The sequence below is a fragment of the Gorilla gorilla genome, chromosome 6 (assembly GCF_029281585.2).
Source record: "Gorilla gorilla gorilla isolate KB3781 chromosome 6, NHGRI_mGorGor1-v2.1_pri, whole genome shotgun sequence".
Lineage (NCBI taxonomy): Eukaryota > Metazoa > Chordata > Mammalia > Primates > Hominidae > Gorilla > Gorilla gorilla.
Window position 1 is genome coordinate 158,404,761 of NC_073230.2, and position 16,806 is coordinate 158,421,566.

The 16,806-nt window shown below is 43.1% G+C and overlaps 1 protein-coding gene across 3 annotated transcripts in view; it reads right to left on the reverse strand.

Moving 5' to 3' along the window:
- Window positions 1–16,806, reverse strand: part of ZNF777 (zinc finger protein 777) — a 29,291-nt gene that overhangs the window by 6,516 nt on the left and 5,969 nt on the right. For all 3 annotated transcript variants that reach the window (XM_004046442.5, XM_031013430.3, XM_055392328.2), the window contains exons 3-4: window positions 15,917–16,043; window positions 12,818–12,931 (exon numbers count right to left, since the gene is read on the reverse strand). In XM_004046442.5, coding sequence (XP_004046490.1) covers window positions 12,818–12,931; window positions 15,917–16,043 — 241 coding nt within the window. The remainder of the gene's footprint in view (window positions 1–12,817; window positions 12,932–15,916; window positions 16,044–16,806) is intronic.

The window sequence follows — 16,806 nt, forward strand, 5'->3', positions numbered from 1 at the left end:
TTTTGTATTTTTAGTAGCAATGGGGTTTCACTATGTTGGCCAGGCTGGTCTCGAACTCCTGGCCTCAAGTGATCTGCCCACCTCAGCCTCCCAAAGTGCTGGAATTACAGGCATGAGCCACCACACGTGGCTTCAAATCAATTTCTACAGTGCTAATACATTGTTAAAAATGCTGTATATATTCCATGGTCAGGATAATACCGTGGCTTATTCATTCTTTCCCTAACAGAAGAACATTCGCTTTTTGTTCCCAGAGTTTTGCTATGGTGAACAAATGTTTACTGCAATGACAATAGAATATGTCATGTACACACATATTCATTCATTCATCGAATGTTTACTAGCAGACACTTACTGAGCACCAACTACATGTCATGTGGTCTAACGGCTTTTGATATATCCAGTGAAAAAAACATAGACTTACATAAGGTGGTAGACACAATAAATAAATTACTTTGTATGTTAGAAGGTGACAAGTGCTGTGAGAAAAAGAGAAAAGAAACCAGGAGATAAATGAACCAAGCAGCCTCAGTCCTGCCCTCTTGAGGCTCTTCATGCTCCTCTGCCAAATCCATTCATTCCCTTACTAAGAAATCAGACAAACTCATCAGGCTGAAAATGGGTGCTAGATGACCTAAGCTGGATTCCTTTGGATGCGGATGCGCGGCACTCCTTTAATGCCTCTCTGATTCACCAACTCAACTGGTTTGGAAGTGGATGGAATATAAAGCAGCTCTAATGTTCTCATTTACCCCCCCGCCACAGCCTTAAATGAAGACCTTTGATTCCCTCAGAACTGTGGAACTCTCCCACTCTCTCCAAAGATGTCTGTGTCCTATTCTCTATTAAAAGGAAAAGAAAAAGTCATCCATATCTCCATCCCCTACTTCCTACACTGGCTCAAAGTCACCATCTTTACCTCCCTTTTCTCTACAATCTCAGGTAAAGTAATGTCTCTCTTCCCTCCTCCTGTCTGTGAACTCCTCTGCTTGTTTCCTTAGCCCTTCCCATTTCTTTCTCCCTGGAGTTTTGCTCCATTAGTTGTGTGCCTTTTCCCGTCTGTCTTCAATCCTTGTCTCTGCGCTAAATTGTTAGGATCCCTCCACAAACATGACCACGACTCTAGCATCAGGAAAACTTCTTCCCTGACTTCACAAACTACTTAAAATATTTTGCTTGCTTACACCTTAAAATGATTTTTAAAACTATGTACTCCTTTGCACCTTTTTGAATAAATATATAAAATGCATCAGTAACTGCAAAAGATGTAATTTCTGGAGTATTGTAAATATTGATACTTTGAAATAAACTCTTCCATCACCCTTTAATGTCACCAGTGGAATCTAAGAACCCCAGCAATTTTAAACCCACCATTATTCACTTAAAAATACATGAACAAATTCTTCTTTGATAGCTGGAATTTTTATATCATTCCTTTTCACCTTGAACTTCTATTTCTATTCCCACTTTGCCCACAGAATTTTATCCTAATAGAACATATTTGTATGTTTAGAAGCCTTTTACTGATCACTTCATCTGCCACTCTGCCACAAAAATGTGTATGTAAGTTGAAAGTTTAATTTTGCTTTCATTTCTAATAACCACAGGTCTCTAAGTGTTCATTTTTTTTCTGGCTTAAGTTATCCTTAGTGATTATCACTATAGAATGATAAATAATTATCCAAGATAGAAAATAAAGAAACTTTGGGAAATGTATCTCTTATAAGGATGAATAGAAATTTTTTCCAATTAGTTTACTTATCTAGAAATCAATATTCTTATTGTAGAATGTACAGTTCAGAATCAATTTTAGTCTTTTTCATTTTTATATATGAAACCTCATTTACATTGGGAAACCTCATTTACATAAATATGTAGATGGGCTGGAAGAAGCTTTGTTATGGAACTGTCACTCAATTCTGAACTTCTGAATTATATGCCACGAAGATCACATGGTCAACATTATCATCAAAAACTGTTTCTAATGACCTATTAGCTCAGAACATGATTAGGTTCTTTCAATTTTGTTAAAGGTAAAATATTGCAAACAACCTAAGCTGCAAGAGAACTTGCCATCCAGGCCCCAGAGTGACACGCTGCAGGACATGTATCTTAAAATTCTGAATGTTTTCTGTTTGGTGACCTGGGGGTTTTATGCCTCTGAGAAATGCTTTATAGTAAGATGGAGATGGGCAGGAAGTGACTGTTTTGCTTTGTTTTTTAAGAGATGAGGCCTTGCTCCGTTGCGTAGGCTGGAGTGCAGTGGTGAGATCATGGCTCACTGCAGCCTCAACCTCCTGGCTCAAACCACCTGCCACCTCAGCCTCTAGAGTAGCTGGGACTACAGGCAAGTGCTACCATGCCCAGCTAATTTTTAAAGTTTTTGTAGAGACGAGGTCTCCCTATGTTGCCCAGGTTGGTCTCAAACACCTGGACTCAAGTGATCTTCCCATCTCGGCCTCCCACAGAGCTACGATTACAGGCATGAGCCACCATGCCCAGCAGCCTGTTTTGTTTTTTTTTTTAAATAATGGGAGATGTAGATGAGAAGCCACATTTCAGGGACCACGTGCATTGTGTGCTTTTGGCTGATCAGTTGGACAAGAAGAGATGGACTAAGGACTGGAAATTGTGCCCTCAAAGCCACCTGTATTATGTCCCTCTTGGGGAGTACCCATGTCCCCTCAAGAGCATGGGTACCTCAGCTTGAAGACTAGTGCCTTCAATACCTGGCCCTACTTCAAGACCCAACTCGGGTGTCCACCACTCCATCAAGCCTCTTCAGTGCTCTCAGCTGGACGTAGCTGTGCTCCTCCCTGAGCTCTAGGCATTCACCTGCTCCTCTTTGTGGCACATACTCTTCCTCCCTCAAAACAGGCAGTATGTACACACTTTCACCTCCCCTCCACTTGCTAAATAGCAGGGAACGTCAGCGTTTCCCACCAAAAATGTCTCCCCACCCCGAACAACTTTTCAAAGAGTATTGACAACCAAGCTGCATTTATTTATAAGCAGGAATTTGTTCTCCCATTTAAAAAATTAATCGAAGACACATACATTGTGGGAATATAGTTTATGAAAAAGGTAACATTTCAATCCAGTGGGGAAAAGTTTAAAAGGAATGGAGACAACTGGCTTCCTGATTAGAAAGGGAAAAAAGCTACTTCACATATTTCACATCAAACTCCTGATGAACAAAAAAATTTATGTATAAATAAGAAATTCATACCTAAGTTTTACAACTTTAAGCTGAGGAACAGGCTATTTGTAACCCTATGGGACTTCAGATATTCCTTCTGGAAGATGTTTGGTTATTCGTGCCAAACATATTAAACGTGCCCAACTCTTATCAACTATAAATTTTGCTATAAATTGTTTTGAAAGGATTCTTGTAGCTTGCTGTTGCCATCATTTGGCTATAAGAAACTTATTTAATCTGTGATTGGTTTTTAATCTTTGTAATAATTCGTGTTCATAAGAACTCCTGTGAGGTGGGGAAAATCCTATAAATTGTTTTCAAATGTATTAACCCTTTGTGAAGACTGAATTTATTAGTTACTGAAAGTGATATAATGCTATATTTTTAGACATTTAGTTAAAATAAGCACTTCATTACTTAGACTTAGCAATTTTCTTTTTGTTTTCTAGGGCAAAAAATATTTTATTTTGTGTTTCAAATATTTTTATAGGTTTTTTTTGAGATGCTCACAGACCTAAGATCTGTGATCATAGTGTTTACTAAATAAAATAGCTTGAGTAAATATTTCTACACTTGATACGAAACCCAGATTGGGAGGCTGAGGCGGGCAACATCAGGACAAACTCCTGACGTCAGGAGTTCGAGACCAGCCTGGCCATCGTGATGAAACTTCGTCTCTACTAAAAAATACAAAAATTAGCTGGGCCTGGTGGCAGGGGCCTGTGATCCCAGCTACTCGGGAGGCTAAGGCAGGAGAATCGCTTGAACCCGGGAGGCGGAGGTTGCAGTGAGCCGCGATTGCGCCACTGCACTCCAGCTTGGGCGACAGAGTGAGACTCTGTCTCAAAAAAAAAAAAAAAAAAGACTGATAAATTTGAATACATAAAAGTTAAAAACTGCTATTACACACACACACACACACACACAAAATATAAAAGTAAACCACAGGCCAGGCGTGGTGGCTCACGCCTGTAATCCTAGCACTTTGGGAGGCCAAGGTAGGTGGATCACCGGAGGTCAGGAGTTTGAAACCAGCCTGGCCAAAATGGTGAAACTCCGTCTCTACTAAAAATACAAAAAAATTAGCCATGCATGGTGGTGGGCACCTGTAACCCCAGCTACTCAGGAGGCTGAGGCAGGAGAATAGCCTGAACCCAGGAGGTGGAGGTTGCAGTGAGCTGAGATAGCGCCACTGCACTCCAGCCTGGGCAACGGAGTGAGACTCTGTCTAAAAAAAAAAAAAAAAGTAAACCACAAACTGGGAAAAGTATTCACACACATACTGTTAGACAAGAGCTAATATCCTTAATATTTTAAAAGCTTTTTACAAATCAATAAAAAGACGAGTAATCCAAAAGAATAACAACAAAGATGATTATTCACAGAGTAGTAAGACATACTAGTAATCAATAAAGGTATGAAAATATGCTCAACATCACCCTTATGGAAAGTCAAATAAAAACATCCAAATATTGTGTTTTTTCTACTTATTACTTTGGCAAATGAGAAAAAGATAAATAATACCTATTACTGGTAAGAATGTGTAGAAACAAACATTCTCATGCTTAGAAGGGTGAAGGCATGTAAATTGGCACAAGTGATTTGAAGGGATTTGCCAGGATCTATTAAATTTTTAAGTGGGTGTATCCTTTGACCCAGAAAATCCATTTCTAAATAAATTCCAGACAAGTGCATGAAGATCTATTTATAATAATCTTTACTGAAGCGCTGAAACTTGTGAACACCCTAAATGCACATCAATGGCAGAGTATTTAAATAAATTATGAAATCAATACACAGAATACTACTGTCAGCTATGAAAAAGAACACGACAAATTTATATATTCTGACATGTAAAAATGTCAATGATATAGTATTGAAAAAAGAAACTTGCCAATACTTCTATATTGTCTGAATTTTTTACAATGATAATGTGTATATGTATTACTTATATAATTAAGGCCATGTGTATGTAATCACATGCACATAAAATTGGAATGAATAAACTGCTGACTATTGAGAGAAAACTATGGGGGACTTTCACTCTCTCTGTACTTTTTCTTTGTGAAATTAAAAACCAGTATTGCCACATTAACTCTCTCTACCAGCTCAAAGTAAATAAATATTGGTTGACAATGACTTTCCAATCTTCGCATGGCTATACTTTCTGTTAGGTTTTTTAATTAAAAAAAATTTTTTTTAAGTTATACATGCACATAGGCTAGTGGAACATAGTTGAACAGTTCTTCAAAACTTCTTTTTTTTTGAGACGGGGCTGCATCTTCCACCCCTTGGATTCAAGTGATTCTCCTGCCTTAGCCTCCTGAGTAGCCGGGATTACAGGCATGGGCCACCACACCCAGCTATATATACATATTTTGTGTACTTTTAGTAGAGATGGGGTTTTACCATGTTGGCCAGGCTAGTCTCAAACTCCTGACCTCAAGTGATCCACCTGCCTCGGCCTCCCAAACTGTTGGAATTAGAGGCGTTAGCCACCACACCCGGCCCAAAACTTATTTTTTAAAAAGTTCTTTTCCACTCCTCTGCCCCCATTTCCTGCTCCCCGAAGCAATCACTTCAATGATTCCAGCTGACTCTTTGGTCATTTACCTCCATAACTCTAAGTAACACACTTATATTGCTACTCCTTGAGTTTTCAATTTTAAGCATCATCCATTGACTTCCAAGGGATGACGGTCAGAACCATCTCCTCCGAACTGATCCTGCCAATAGTTTTGTTGTAATTTTAGTTGGATCAATACTGGGTGTTTACCTCGCTAGATTATATCAATGTAATTTATAACTAAACTCTGTAGTATTCAGTGAGTGCCTCCTATGCCTGTAAACCTTCTTGCTTTCCCTAGATCTGACACTTATTTCTTTTGCCCAGCTTACGACTAATTATCATGAACTTAGCCCCAAACTCCCCCAACCTTACCTTGCTGTGTAACTCTCCTTTCCAAACATTCAAATATATTGGGTATTTATCCATTTCATCTACTTGAAGACAAATTTCTGGGACCTGTGGAGGTGCCCCACTCGACTGGCTGCCTCTAGGTGCACAGCTGACCTCTCGGAATGCCCCTGGGCCGTGCGCCTGGAGTGCCTCCACCTCTCTCTCAAGTTGGGGTTTGTAATGCCTCCTTCTTGGTTTACTTCCTCATTTTGGCAAAGCGCCTGCCCCAGTTTGATAAAGGATTTGTGGAGACTTGAATATCTCAAAATGTCTCAGTTTCACTCATATTTAATCGAAATAGTCTGGCTAGACATTGAATTATAAGTTGGAAAATATTTTCCTTTGGAATTTGAAAGGCACTACTCTACTGTCTTCTAGCTCCCAATGTGGTTACAACAAATGTCTGAGGCCATTCTAATTCTCGTTTCTTCGCATGACTCTGTTTCTCTTCCCTGGAAGCTCATAGGATTTCCTTTGTTCTCAGTTGCTCTGAAATTCCGTGCTGAAAGTGTGGGTCTATTTTCTTCCAGTGCTCTGGGCAGCTGGCTCTTTCAATCTAGAAAATTACGGCTTTAATTGGCGGGACTTTTTCTTGAATTATTTTGTTGATAATTCCCACCTGTTTCTGCTACTCTTTTTCTGGATATTCCTATTATCTGGATGTTGGACTTCCATCCTTCAGTTTTCTTATTCTTTCCCTATTCCCTTCCATCCTTTTTATTTTTTTCCCTATTTTCTTTTCTTTTAGCTTTATTTTCTGGGATGTGTGCTTATCCTCCAACACTGCTCCTGAGTCTCTAATTTGTACTATTACATTTTTTATTTCCAAGAGTTCCTTTCTATTCCTTTTTTAAAAAACAAGCATTATACTTTTGTGTCATGAATGCATTCACTTATTTGATTTAAGGATTTTACATGTAAGTATTCATATATACATTTTTCCCTCTCTGCATGGTCTCTGTTCCTCTAAATATATTTTTTCTGATTTCTTTGTCTCTGTAAACCACAGACTTTTCCCAAATGTATTCTCATTCTTGGTTGTCCACGGAGACTTAAAAGGGGGCACTCAAGAGAACAGGGAGCTGAGTGCATTTGGGTGGGGCTTGCTAACTATGGGACTCTGTTTGGCCCATAGGGTGCTTTGGCCAAGTCATTTTACTCAGAAACCTCTTGGGCTGGTCCCAAAAGTCTCCAGATAAGCCTCTTCCAATATCCTGCCCAGTGGGTTTAATTCTGGGTGTTGGCAACATTTTGGGAGTCGAGTTAAGGAAGAAGGCTGGAGATCTCAGTATCTGCACGTCAGGTCTCCTTCTTCCCGTTTTCAATATGGTGCCCCACCCTCAACTGTGCCTGGTGCCCACGCCCAGAGAGCCTCCTTTGCACCCCCTCCAGAGAATAAGCCTGTCACATATCAGGGCTAGGGAGAGGCAGATGCCTGCAGTAGGGACTGAGGGAGGCAATGAGAGCTGAGGGGAGCGTTAAGCGGTCTCTTTAAAAGATGTTCAGCCAGCTGTCTGTGTTTAGCCTCACTTCATTCCTATTTCCAGGGATCCCTAGAGTCTCTGGTACTATTAACTCTTGAGCCCCAAGCAGGTGTGGGGGTGCAAATTGGGTTTCTTCTCAGTTTTCCCCAGTACCAATTTCAGATTCAGCTCACCACATCTATCCACCTGCTTCAGGGCTGAAAAACTTCGTTGCTGTTTCTCCTTTCTTTTTAAAAGTTTCTTCACTCTTGTTTTAGAAGGATTTGGGAGGCCGGGTGTGGTGGCCTGTAATCCAAGCATTTTGGGAGTCCGAGGCGGGCAGATTACCTGAGGTTGGGAGTTCGAGACCAGCCTGACCAACATGGATAAACCCCATCTCTACTAAAATACAAAATTAGCCAGGTGTGGTGGCACATGCCTGAAATCCCAGCTACTGGGGAGGCTGAGGCGGGAAAATCACTTGTATTCTGGAGGTGGAGGTTGCAGTGAGCCAAGATCGCACCACTGCACTCCGGCCTGGCAACAAGAGCGAAACTCCATCTCAAAAAAAAAAAGGAAGGATTTGGGAAGGTGGGAATAAATACATGTTCAATCTGCCCTGCTCAACTCAATCTTTCATTGTGTACTGTTTTAAAAAATATATTTTTACTGAATAAGAAGTAATATATGCTCACATCAGAACATTTTAAAAAACATAGAGAAATATGGCTTTGGTATGTTTCCATCCAGTTTTTTTTAATCTACTTTTGCTTACATCATTGACCTCACTATAGTTACATTTCCCACTTCTACATCCTTAATCCTCCTATCAACTGGATCATTCCCATCAACATTTCAAACAAGCTTTAGCGATCCCCATCTTAGGCAAACAAGAATCCCCCCAACTGTCCCATATTTCCACTCCCCCACAGCTACACTTCTTGAAATGACTGTCAGCACCTGCCATCTCTACTTCCTCGCCTCCCACCTGCTCCTCACCCACTGACTATCAGGCTGCCACCTCCACTAAGGTACCAACGTTTGTCTTCCTAAGGTCACTGATGATTTTTAGCTTGCAATCCAATGGACACTTTTTAGTCTTCCTGTTCCTAAACCACACAGCAGAATACAACACGGTTGGGCATACTCTCTCCTTCTAGAAACATTCTTCTCTAGAAACACCCAACAAGGCAGTATCCTAATTTTCCTGCTACCTTTCTGGCCACTCTTTCTGTTTCCTTTGCTTCCTCTGGCCCCTTCTTTTTCCAAATCCTACAACAGTGGTTTTCCACCCTGGCTGCAGATGAAAATCACCTTGGAAGCTAAAAAATACTAACATCTGGGCCCCATCATGAACAACATATTCCAAATCCCCAAATCTGCCCCAAAAGCCAGGGTTCTGCAGGGCATGGCTTGTGTTCTCCTCTCGTCCCCCTCTACAGACAGAGCAACCTAATCTAACTCTGCTGCCGACACCCAAATGTCCAAATGTGCCAAGGCCAGATGTCTCTAGCTCAGACCTCGGTTCTGAACTCCAGACTCCTTTATTCAGCTGCTTTCTCAACACCTGCTCTTTGATGTCTCACAGGGATCTCAAACCTAATGTGTTCAAAACGGAATTCTCAGTGTTTCTCCAAATCTGAACCTTACATTACCCTCCCTCTACTCTTACTTAAGCCAGAGGCCTGGGGGCCATGCTTAGCACCTCCCCAGCTCTCCTATTCAACACCCACCAATCCCTAAGTCCTTCCTAGTCCACTGCCAGAATATATCTTGACAACAGCCACTTCTCTCTCAGGGCGATGCCAAGGTTTCCTACCTGGAAGACAGAAAGAACCTCCAAGTAGTCTCCTAGCTTCCAGACCATCCCCCCTGCAGTGAGCTCTCTACGGAGCAACCAGAGCCCTACTTAGTCTTCAGGTTTCCACTAGAAATTCCACGTCCTCCAAGAGGCCTTTCTGACTTCCCAAACTCAAGGGCACCTTCCCTGTCGTGTGTCTCGCAGCCCTGGATGCTCTGCATCTCAGCTTTGTCACAGCTGGTGCCCGTGCTTTCATCTGTGGGGGGTGTTTTGGTTGTTAATGTCAGTCGCTCCACAGGAGTTAAGTCTGAGGGCAAGGGCCTCAGGGTTAATATAGTTCTTGACACAGTACCTGCTACCAAAGAGATCTGATGAACTAAATAAACATATGAGTGAAACTTATGGTTTCAAAACTCTTCATAAATGTGATTTTAGTGTGTAATAGTCTATCATACTGTGATTTGTATTTGTACATCTTAATCTATATTTTGGATTCTTTTTCCTGCTAGACTCTCAGGAAGTAAATTATTAGGTCAAATGTAAGAACATTTAAAATATTTAAAATGTACTTAAAAATAAGCCAGGTGCAGTGGTTCATGCCTTTAATCCCAACACTTTGGAAGGCTGAGGCAGGTGGATCACTTGAGATTAGGAGTTCATGAGCAGCCTGACCAACATGGTGAAACCTCGTCTCTACTAAAGAAAAGTACAAAAATTAGCTGGGCGTGGTGGCACACACCTGTAATCCCAGCTACTCAGGAGGCTGAGGCAAGAGAACTGCTTGAACCAGGAGGTGGGAGGTTGCAGTGAGCAGAGATCACGCCACTGCACTCCAGCCTGGGCAACAAAGTGAGGCTCCATCTCAAAAACAAAACAAAACTATATATATATATATATATATATATAACTATATATAGTTATACATATAGTTATATAGTTATATATATACATATACATATACATATAGTTATATAGTTATATATATAGTTATATAACTATATATATATAGTAAATAATACATATATATTTTAAGACTAGAAAGCATCAAACTGCTTTCTCAAGAGACTGAAATGATGAACCCTCTGAGTGACAATGTCTGAGCACACAGATTTCAGCCATGCCTTCTGGTTCGCTTTACTCTTTGCCAATTTGCTAGGTGAAGATGGTGCCTGGCTTCTCTGGCCTCCATAGCCACCCTTCCAGGGCTGTGAATGAATGGGAGCCCCTGTTCTGAGTATTTGGAGGGTTGACATCTGAATCATCTTTGCATCTCTTTGCCCTTGGGAAGCCAACCATTAAATGATAGTTTATTGAATGAATTTACTTAGCCAATTCATAAAATTGTCATGTTTGGTGTATTTGGAATTATGAGAAGTCTCAATTTTCTGGACTTTTACCCCTTTGTCTCATACTTTTGGTTTGGCCCATGGCTGGATTTGCTGCCATTCTGCAAAAGAAGAAGGCGCTTGGATGGACAGGTTACCACTGGAGTGCTATGGCTCTGATACCTGCAGTTTTGCAGAACCAGCCTGCAACGGCGAGGCTGGGGCCTTTGGTTTAGCACAGAGGTGCGAGTGTGCGGGCCACTCTGAGGGGCAGCGGTACCTGTGTCCTCCCCTGTCCTCCCACTGCAGACTCCCAGGGCCTGGAGATGGTGACTGGAACAAATGACACATTTCAGCCACACAAGGAGGCCTCTGTGAGGCCGCTTCTTCCAGCAGAAGCTCCTGTGGATGTGCATGTGTCAGAACAAACCCAGCCCAGGACCGAATGGATTTGGGTTATTTGCTTTTCAATTCTGGCCCCATTCTGTGGGAGGCCATCTGTGATGAGGCAGGGAAAAGCAGACAGGGAAAGGGGATCCATGCTCTTGCATCCAGCCCTTCCAAGAAAATTCTATGAGAGCAGCACCTGAACCGCAAGGCCCCGTTGGGACAGCAGACTGTATTTTAGGATTTTAACCACAAATCATCTCTCCTGACTTCTCATTCTCTGCCTCGCAACACTTCTTTCTCATTTCTTCCACCTAGAATCTCTCTATTTCTACTCGACCTTTGCTTTTGGATGTGGCCACTCAAACCTTTAAGGTTCAGACTGATTTTCCTCAACCAAAAGTTCACCCTGCCATGTGCCACACTGTCACCAATCCCTCATCCTCATCAATCTTTAAATTCCTCTTTTCTGTCTGCCAGAATGAACTCAGGATTAGCCCCTCTCCTCGAGTTAAATTTTAGGCAAATCCATAGAAAGTGACACCACTGGATTTCTCTGGGACATGCCAGCACTTGTATTTTTACAGGGTTCTGTCTCTCCCAGAAGTCACCTTCCCACTCAGTACATGGGGCCAACATTACTCCCATGTTCCTAGAACATCTGCTTGGAGCCAGTTGATAGGTCCCCAAATCAACGACATTAGTTCCTAACAAGACCTGGCTGTTGGCCCCAAACAGAGTTCTCCAGGTGGATCATCCTCTTTCAGCAGACATGATCGCCAGTAACTCTCAGCTATGTTCACACGCCACACCTGCCCACGAAGGACAAGGATCAGCTTCTGCTGATGACCATCAAGATAAGTGATGCAAGTCCAAGGGCAGTTCCAAAGCAGGGGCTTCAGAGAGCAACCACGCACCACAAGAGCGCCTGCAGTGTGAGTGTGTGAGCCACTGACCCAGCTGCTGTGAATGGGGCGACCTCCAGGCACACCAACAGCGGCTGGTGTTTACTGAGCCACTGCTATGTGCCAATCACTGTGCCAGGCCCTACGGTTAGATATTAGTGCCAGTTCTATTTTATAGATGAGGAAACTGAGACTCTAAAAAGATCAAGCAACTGAAATCCCATCCCCAGTAAGCAGAAAAACTGTACTCAGATACAGTGAGCCTCACACCAGAGTGTGCACATGAGCCACAGGGCCTCTGGTCAGTCTCGCTGGGTGCATATCTGCTGACTCCACCTACATGCTGTCCTGCTGAAGCTGTGCATGTAGGATGTTCCTGGTAAACTCCATGCCTGCCCCTTATCCCTCCACTGACCACCTGCAGGACTCAGGGATGTGGCCCTTTTCTTGGAAGTTCCAGGAATTTTAAGCACTAATGACTGCTTGACAAGGGACTGCCTTTCTTTGAGTTTCTTGCTTTATTTCCTACAGAGAGTGAGGTGACACTTGGTCATGTCAAAAAATTCCTGAGACAGTGAACCCAATGGCATTCCCATTAATCAACAAGTTGGGCCACTGGTGATCATGGCACTCCAAAGCAGGTCCTGGCACCTGCAGGCCTCCTTCCTGCTAACATATCCTGGCAGGGCCTACCTTGGATTGTGCTGCCTCATGCTGGGGCTTCCTGAGTACTGAAAGATCTAGAATGCAGAGCTGCAGATCACCCTTAGCCACTCACCCGCACTGGGATCTGTTGGCGTTTCACCCTCCTCAGAGTCTTCCTGCTCCTGCATGGTGGGCCGCTCCCCGCGCTCCATCTGTGACATGAGGTCTGGTTTGGAAATTGCATAGTCTAGGCAGAAGAAAGGGAAAAAAATATGCTCTGGGATGAGGTTGCACTGGATGTTGTTAAGGTATCATCTGTGGGCACGTGATTCCAGGAGCAGCTCCTCGACTGGAGACCGCAACGGAAAACCGCCAAGTCTCCCCCCCTTTTCCCAAGAGCCCACTGTGGGTGTGGGGGTGTGGGTGAGTGTGTGTGGCGGGGGGTAGAGGGATCATGCTGCTCAGAGGTAGTCAGAACCTGCCCAGGTTTTCATGATAAAGGCAGAAGATATTTGAAATTTTGTAAGGTAAAAAACTAATCCTGGCCGGGTGCAGTGGCTCACACCTGTAATCCCAGCACATTGGGAGGCTGAGGCAGATGCATCACCTGAGGTCAGGAGTTCGGGACCAGCCTGGTCAACATGGTGAAACCCCATCTCTACTAAAAATGCAAAAAATTAGCCAGGCGTGGTGGCGGATGCCTGTAATCCCAGCTACTCGGGAGGCTGAGGCAGGAGAATCACTTGAACCTGGGAGGCAGAGGTTGCAGTGAGCCAAGATCGCACACTGCACTCCAGCCTGGGCAACAAGAGTGAAACTCCGTCTCCAAAAAAGAAAAAAACAAAAAACTAATCCTGATAAAAATCTAAAAGCCATAAAATATCAATAGATTTTCTTACATAAAATGAGTTTGCAGTTCTTTGGAAATAAAGTTAAAAGATGAAGAAACTTGGAGGAAATATTATACATATATATACATGTTTGACATATGGCAAAGGGTTAATATCCATAGTTATACATAAAGAACTTCTATAACTAGTACAATTGCAAAGCTATAAATAGGTAATTCATAGAAGAAATATGAATGGCCAATAAATATATAAAAAGATGCACAAGTTCGCCGGGCGCAGTGGCTCAAGCCTGTAATCCCAGCACTTTGGGAGGCCGAGGCGGGCGGATCACAAGGTCAGGAGATCGAGACCATCCTGGCTAACATGGTGAAACCCCGTCTCTACTAAAAATACAAAAAATTAGCTGGGCACGGTGGTGGGCACCTGTAGTCCAGCTACTCGGGAGGCTGAGGCAGGAGAATAGTGTGAACCCGGGAGGCGGAGCTTGCAGTGAGCCGAGATCGCGCCACTGCACTCTAGCCTGGGCGACAGAGCGAGACTCCGTCTCAAAAACAAACAAACAAACAAACAAAAAAAGATGCACAAGTTCACTAATCATCAAAGAATACATATTTAAATAAATGAAGTAGGCTGGGCGTGTGGCTCACGCCTGTAATCCCAGCACTTTGGGAGGCTGAGGCAGCTGGATCACAAGGTCAGGAAATCAAGACCATCCTGGCTGACACGGTGAAACCCTGTCTCTACTAAAAATACAAAAAAAAATTAGCCAGGAGCAGTGGAAAGTGCCTGTAGTCCCAGCTACTCAGGAGGCTGAGGTAGGAGAATGGCATGAACCTGGGAGGCGGAGCTTGCAGTGAGCCGAGATTGCACCACTGCACTCCAGCCTGGGCAACAGAGCGAGACTCTGTCTCAAAAAAAAAAAAAAAGTAAATAAATAAATAAATAAGGTATCATTTTTCACCTATAAAAAAGGCTAATATTTAAAATAGAAGAACATCAGCTGAAGGCCAGGGTATGAAGTGGCATTTTCACACACCCTTGCAGAAATATCAACTGGCTCAGCCTTCTGGAGGGCACCAGGCAGTAGCCATAAAACTATAAATGTGCATCCTGTTTACTTGGCAATCCCACTTCTTAGTATCTGTCCTACTGTAACACACAGAAGTGCACAAATACACAGAAATGTTTATCATAACACTTTGTAACAGTCAACCTACTCTTCAGCAACAGCAGACAGGTCAAAAGCCCTAATGGTTCACGTGGAACACTGCACTGTCTTTCCAAGGAGTCCTACGTGTGCTGACATGGAACACTCTCTATCCCCCTACATTAGGTAAAATAAGTAAACGGGCCCCTCTGTGCAAACCCCAAACTGCATGTGCCTCAGTGCATGTATCATGCTTATATCTGCACATGCAAAAAAAGATGAGAGAGAACACAGGCCAAAGTGTTCATGGTGGTTACCTCTGGGGAGTGGTACTGGTGAATGGGTGGTGGTTGCTCTTACTTATATAAATCATTTAAATTGTTGAATTTTCACAATTAAAACACAATTAAAAAAAGAATTTTAAAAGGAAGGGAATGTATCCTATGGAAAGGTATGTACAAAATTATCAATTCTAGCTGGAATCAAAGTTTCTATGTGACAACACATTTAAATGTTTAAGATAACGTTTTTTTGTATATACCCAAAAAGTTCTCCATATCAGAGAAACAGATATATATACACACACATATATATATATATGTAAGTAAAGTATATTTTTCCAGGTTTTCATCCTTAAATATTCTTAATTAAAATCACAAGAATCTACAGACTTCGGGGTAAGGCAGATCTCCATGAAATAAGCATTTAACCTCCCTGATCACAGCCTCAGTGTTCAGGCACCTGAATCATCAAACAGGAGTGTGAACACGTGTCTTAGCCTCCCCAACATCTTGGCTGTGCAGGTCCAAGGAGATGATACTTGTACAGCACCTCAAATGTGGCTGGTACACAGGAGACACTCAGCACACTTTCCTTTCATTCTTTTTTCCTTCCTTAATAATAGTTTGCTGGACAAACTAATTTATTTAAAAAGGGGTCCCCATGAGGAAAAATATGATGACGGAGAGATCACTGATGTCTAGGTCTTTCTCCTCCTCCTTGCCCCAGCAGCTTCTCCGAGAGTGGGGTCTCAATTTACAAGCCATTCTGGCCTGGCCCGCACTGATGTGTGTGGGTATATGAGGGTGTTTGCTTTAATTTGTTGTGATCTCTACAACTCTGTTCTCCTTGCTTGCAACTATTGGCTCTGCTGGGGTTCAGAACTCCCTAAGTTTATGAATGCACCTTGAGCTGGCGTCCAGGCAGCCCCCAGCGAGCGAAGGCTTCTCCTTACCCATGGAAACCAGGGACTCGTAGTTGCCCCTCATCACGTTCTTGTAGAGCTCCTTCTGCCACTCAGACAGGTTTCCCCACTCCTGCTCCGAGAAGTGCACAGCAACATCATCAAATGTGACAGGGACCTGAAACCACACAACAACTCGGCTCAGACCCGCTGGAAGGCAGTGACAGGCCCACGGCTGGCCAATCCCAAGGCCCAAACTCCTGGCTCTGGGCCTTCACCTAGGACTTTTCTAGAAGTCTGGCCACTGTCCTGGCCCCAAAGAGTGAGGGGCCTGTCTTGTCGGATCCTTTTCCTCCCCTTCAGGATATAATTCTTGCAGCTCTAAAGCATGGTCTGTGGACCAGCCGCAATGGTGCTACCAGGTAACTTGCTAGAAATTCGGACTCTCAGACCCCACCTTAGACCTACTAAATAGCTTCTGCATTCAATAAGATCCTGGGGAGATCCATGTGCACAGTAACATTTGAGACATACCGGGCTAGAGAACAGAGTCTGTTTTCTCCCTACATATGGCTGTGAAAGGGGGCAGCAGCACTGAAGAAGAGAAAGCAAGCCAGTCCACACTCAAGCTCTTTCAGAACCTTCTGGAAAATAATATGGAAACCTAACTTCTCTAGCTTTTGAAAGGAAACATCTTGAAATCAGTTTTCCTGGCACTAACATGGCTTATAAGTGAACTCATAAAAATGTGGAGCGGGACAGATCCTTGTGATGTTTAACCCAAGCTCCTTCCTCTGCCGCAATTGTGAAGCTAATGCACCCTCAGTGACTGATGGTAAAGCCTCTCCATGGCTCTCATCGGCCTTCGCTTTGCCTTCGTAGTCTCTCACACCATGGACAGCTCTGCTGAACACCCTTCCAAACTGACAATCCCCGATCCC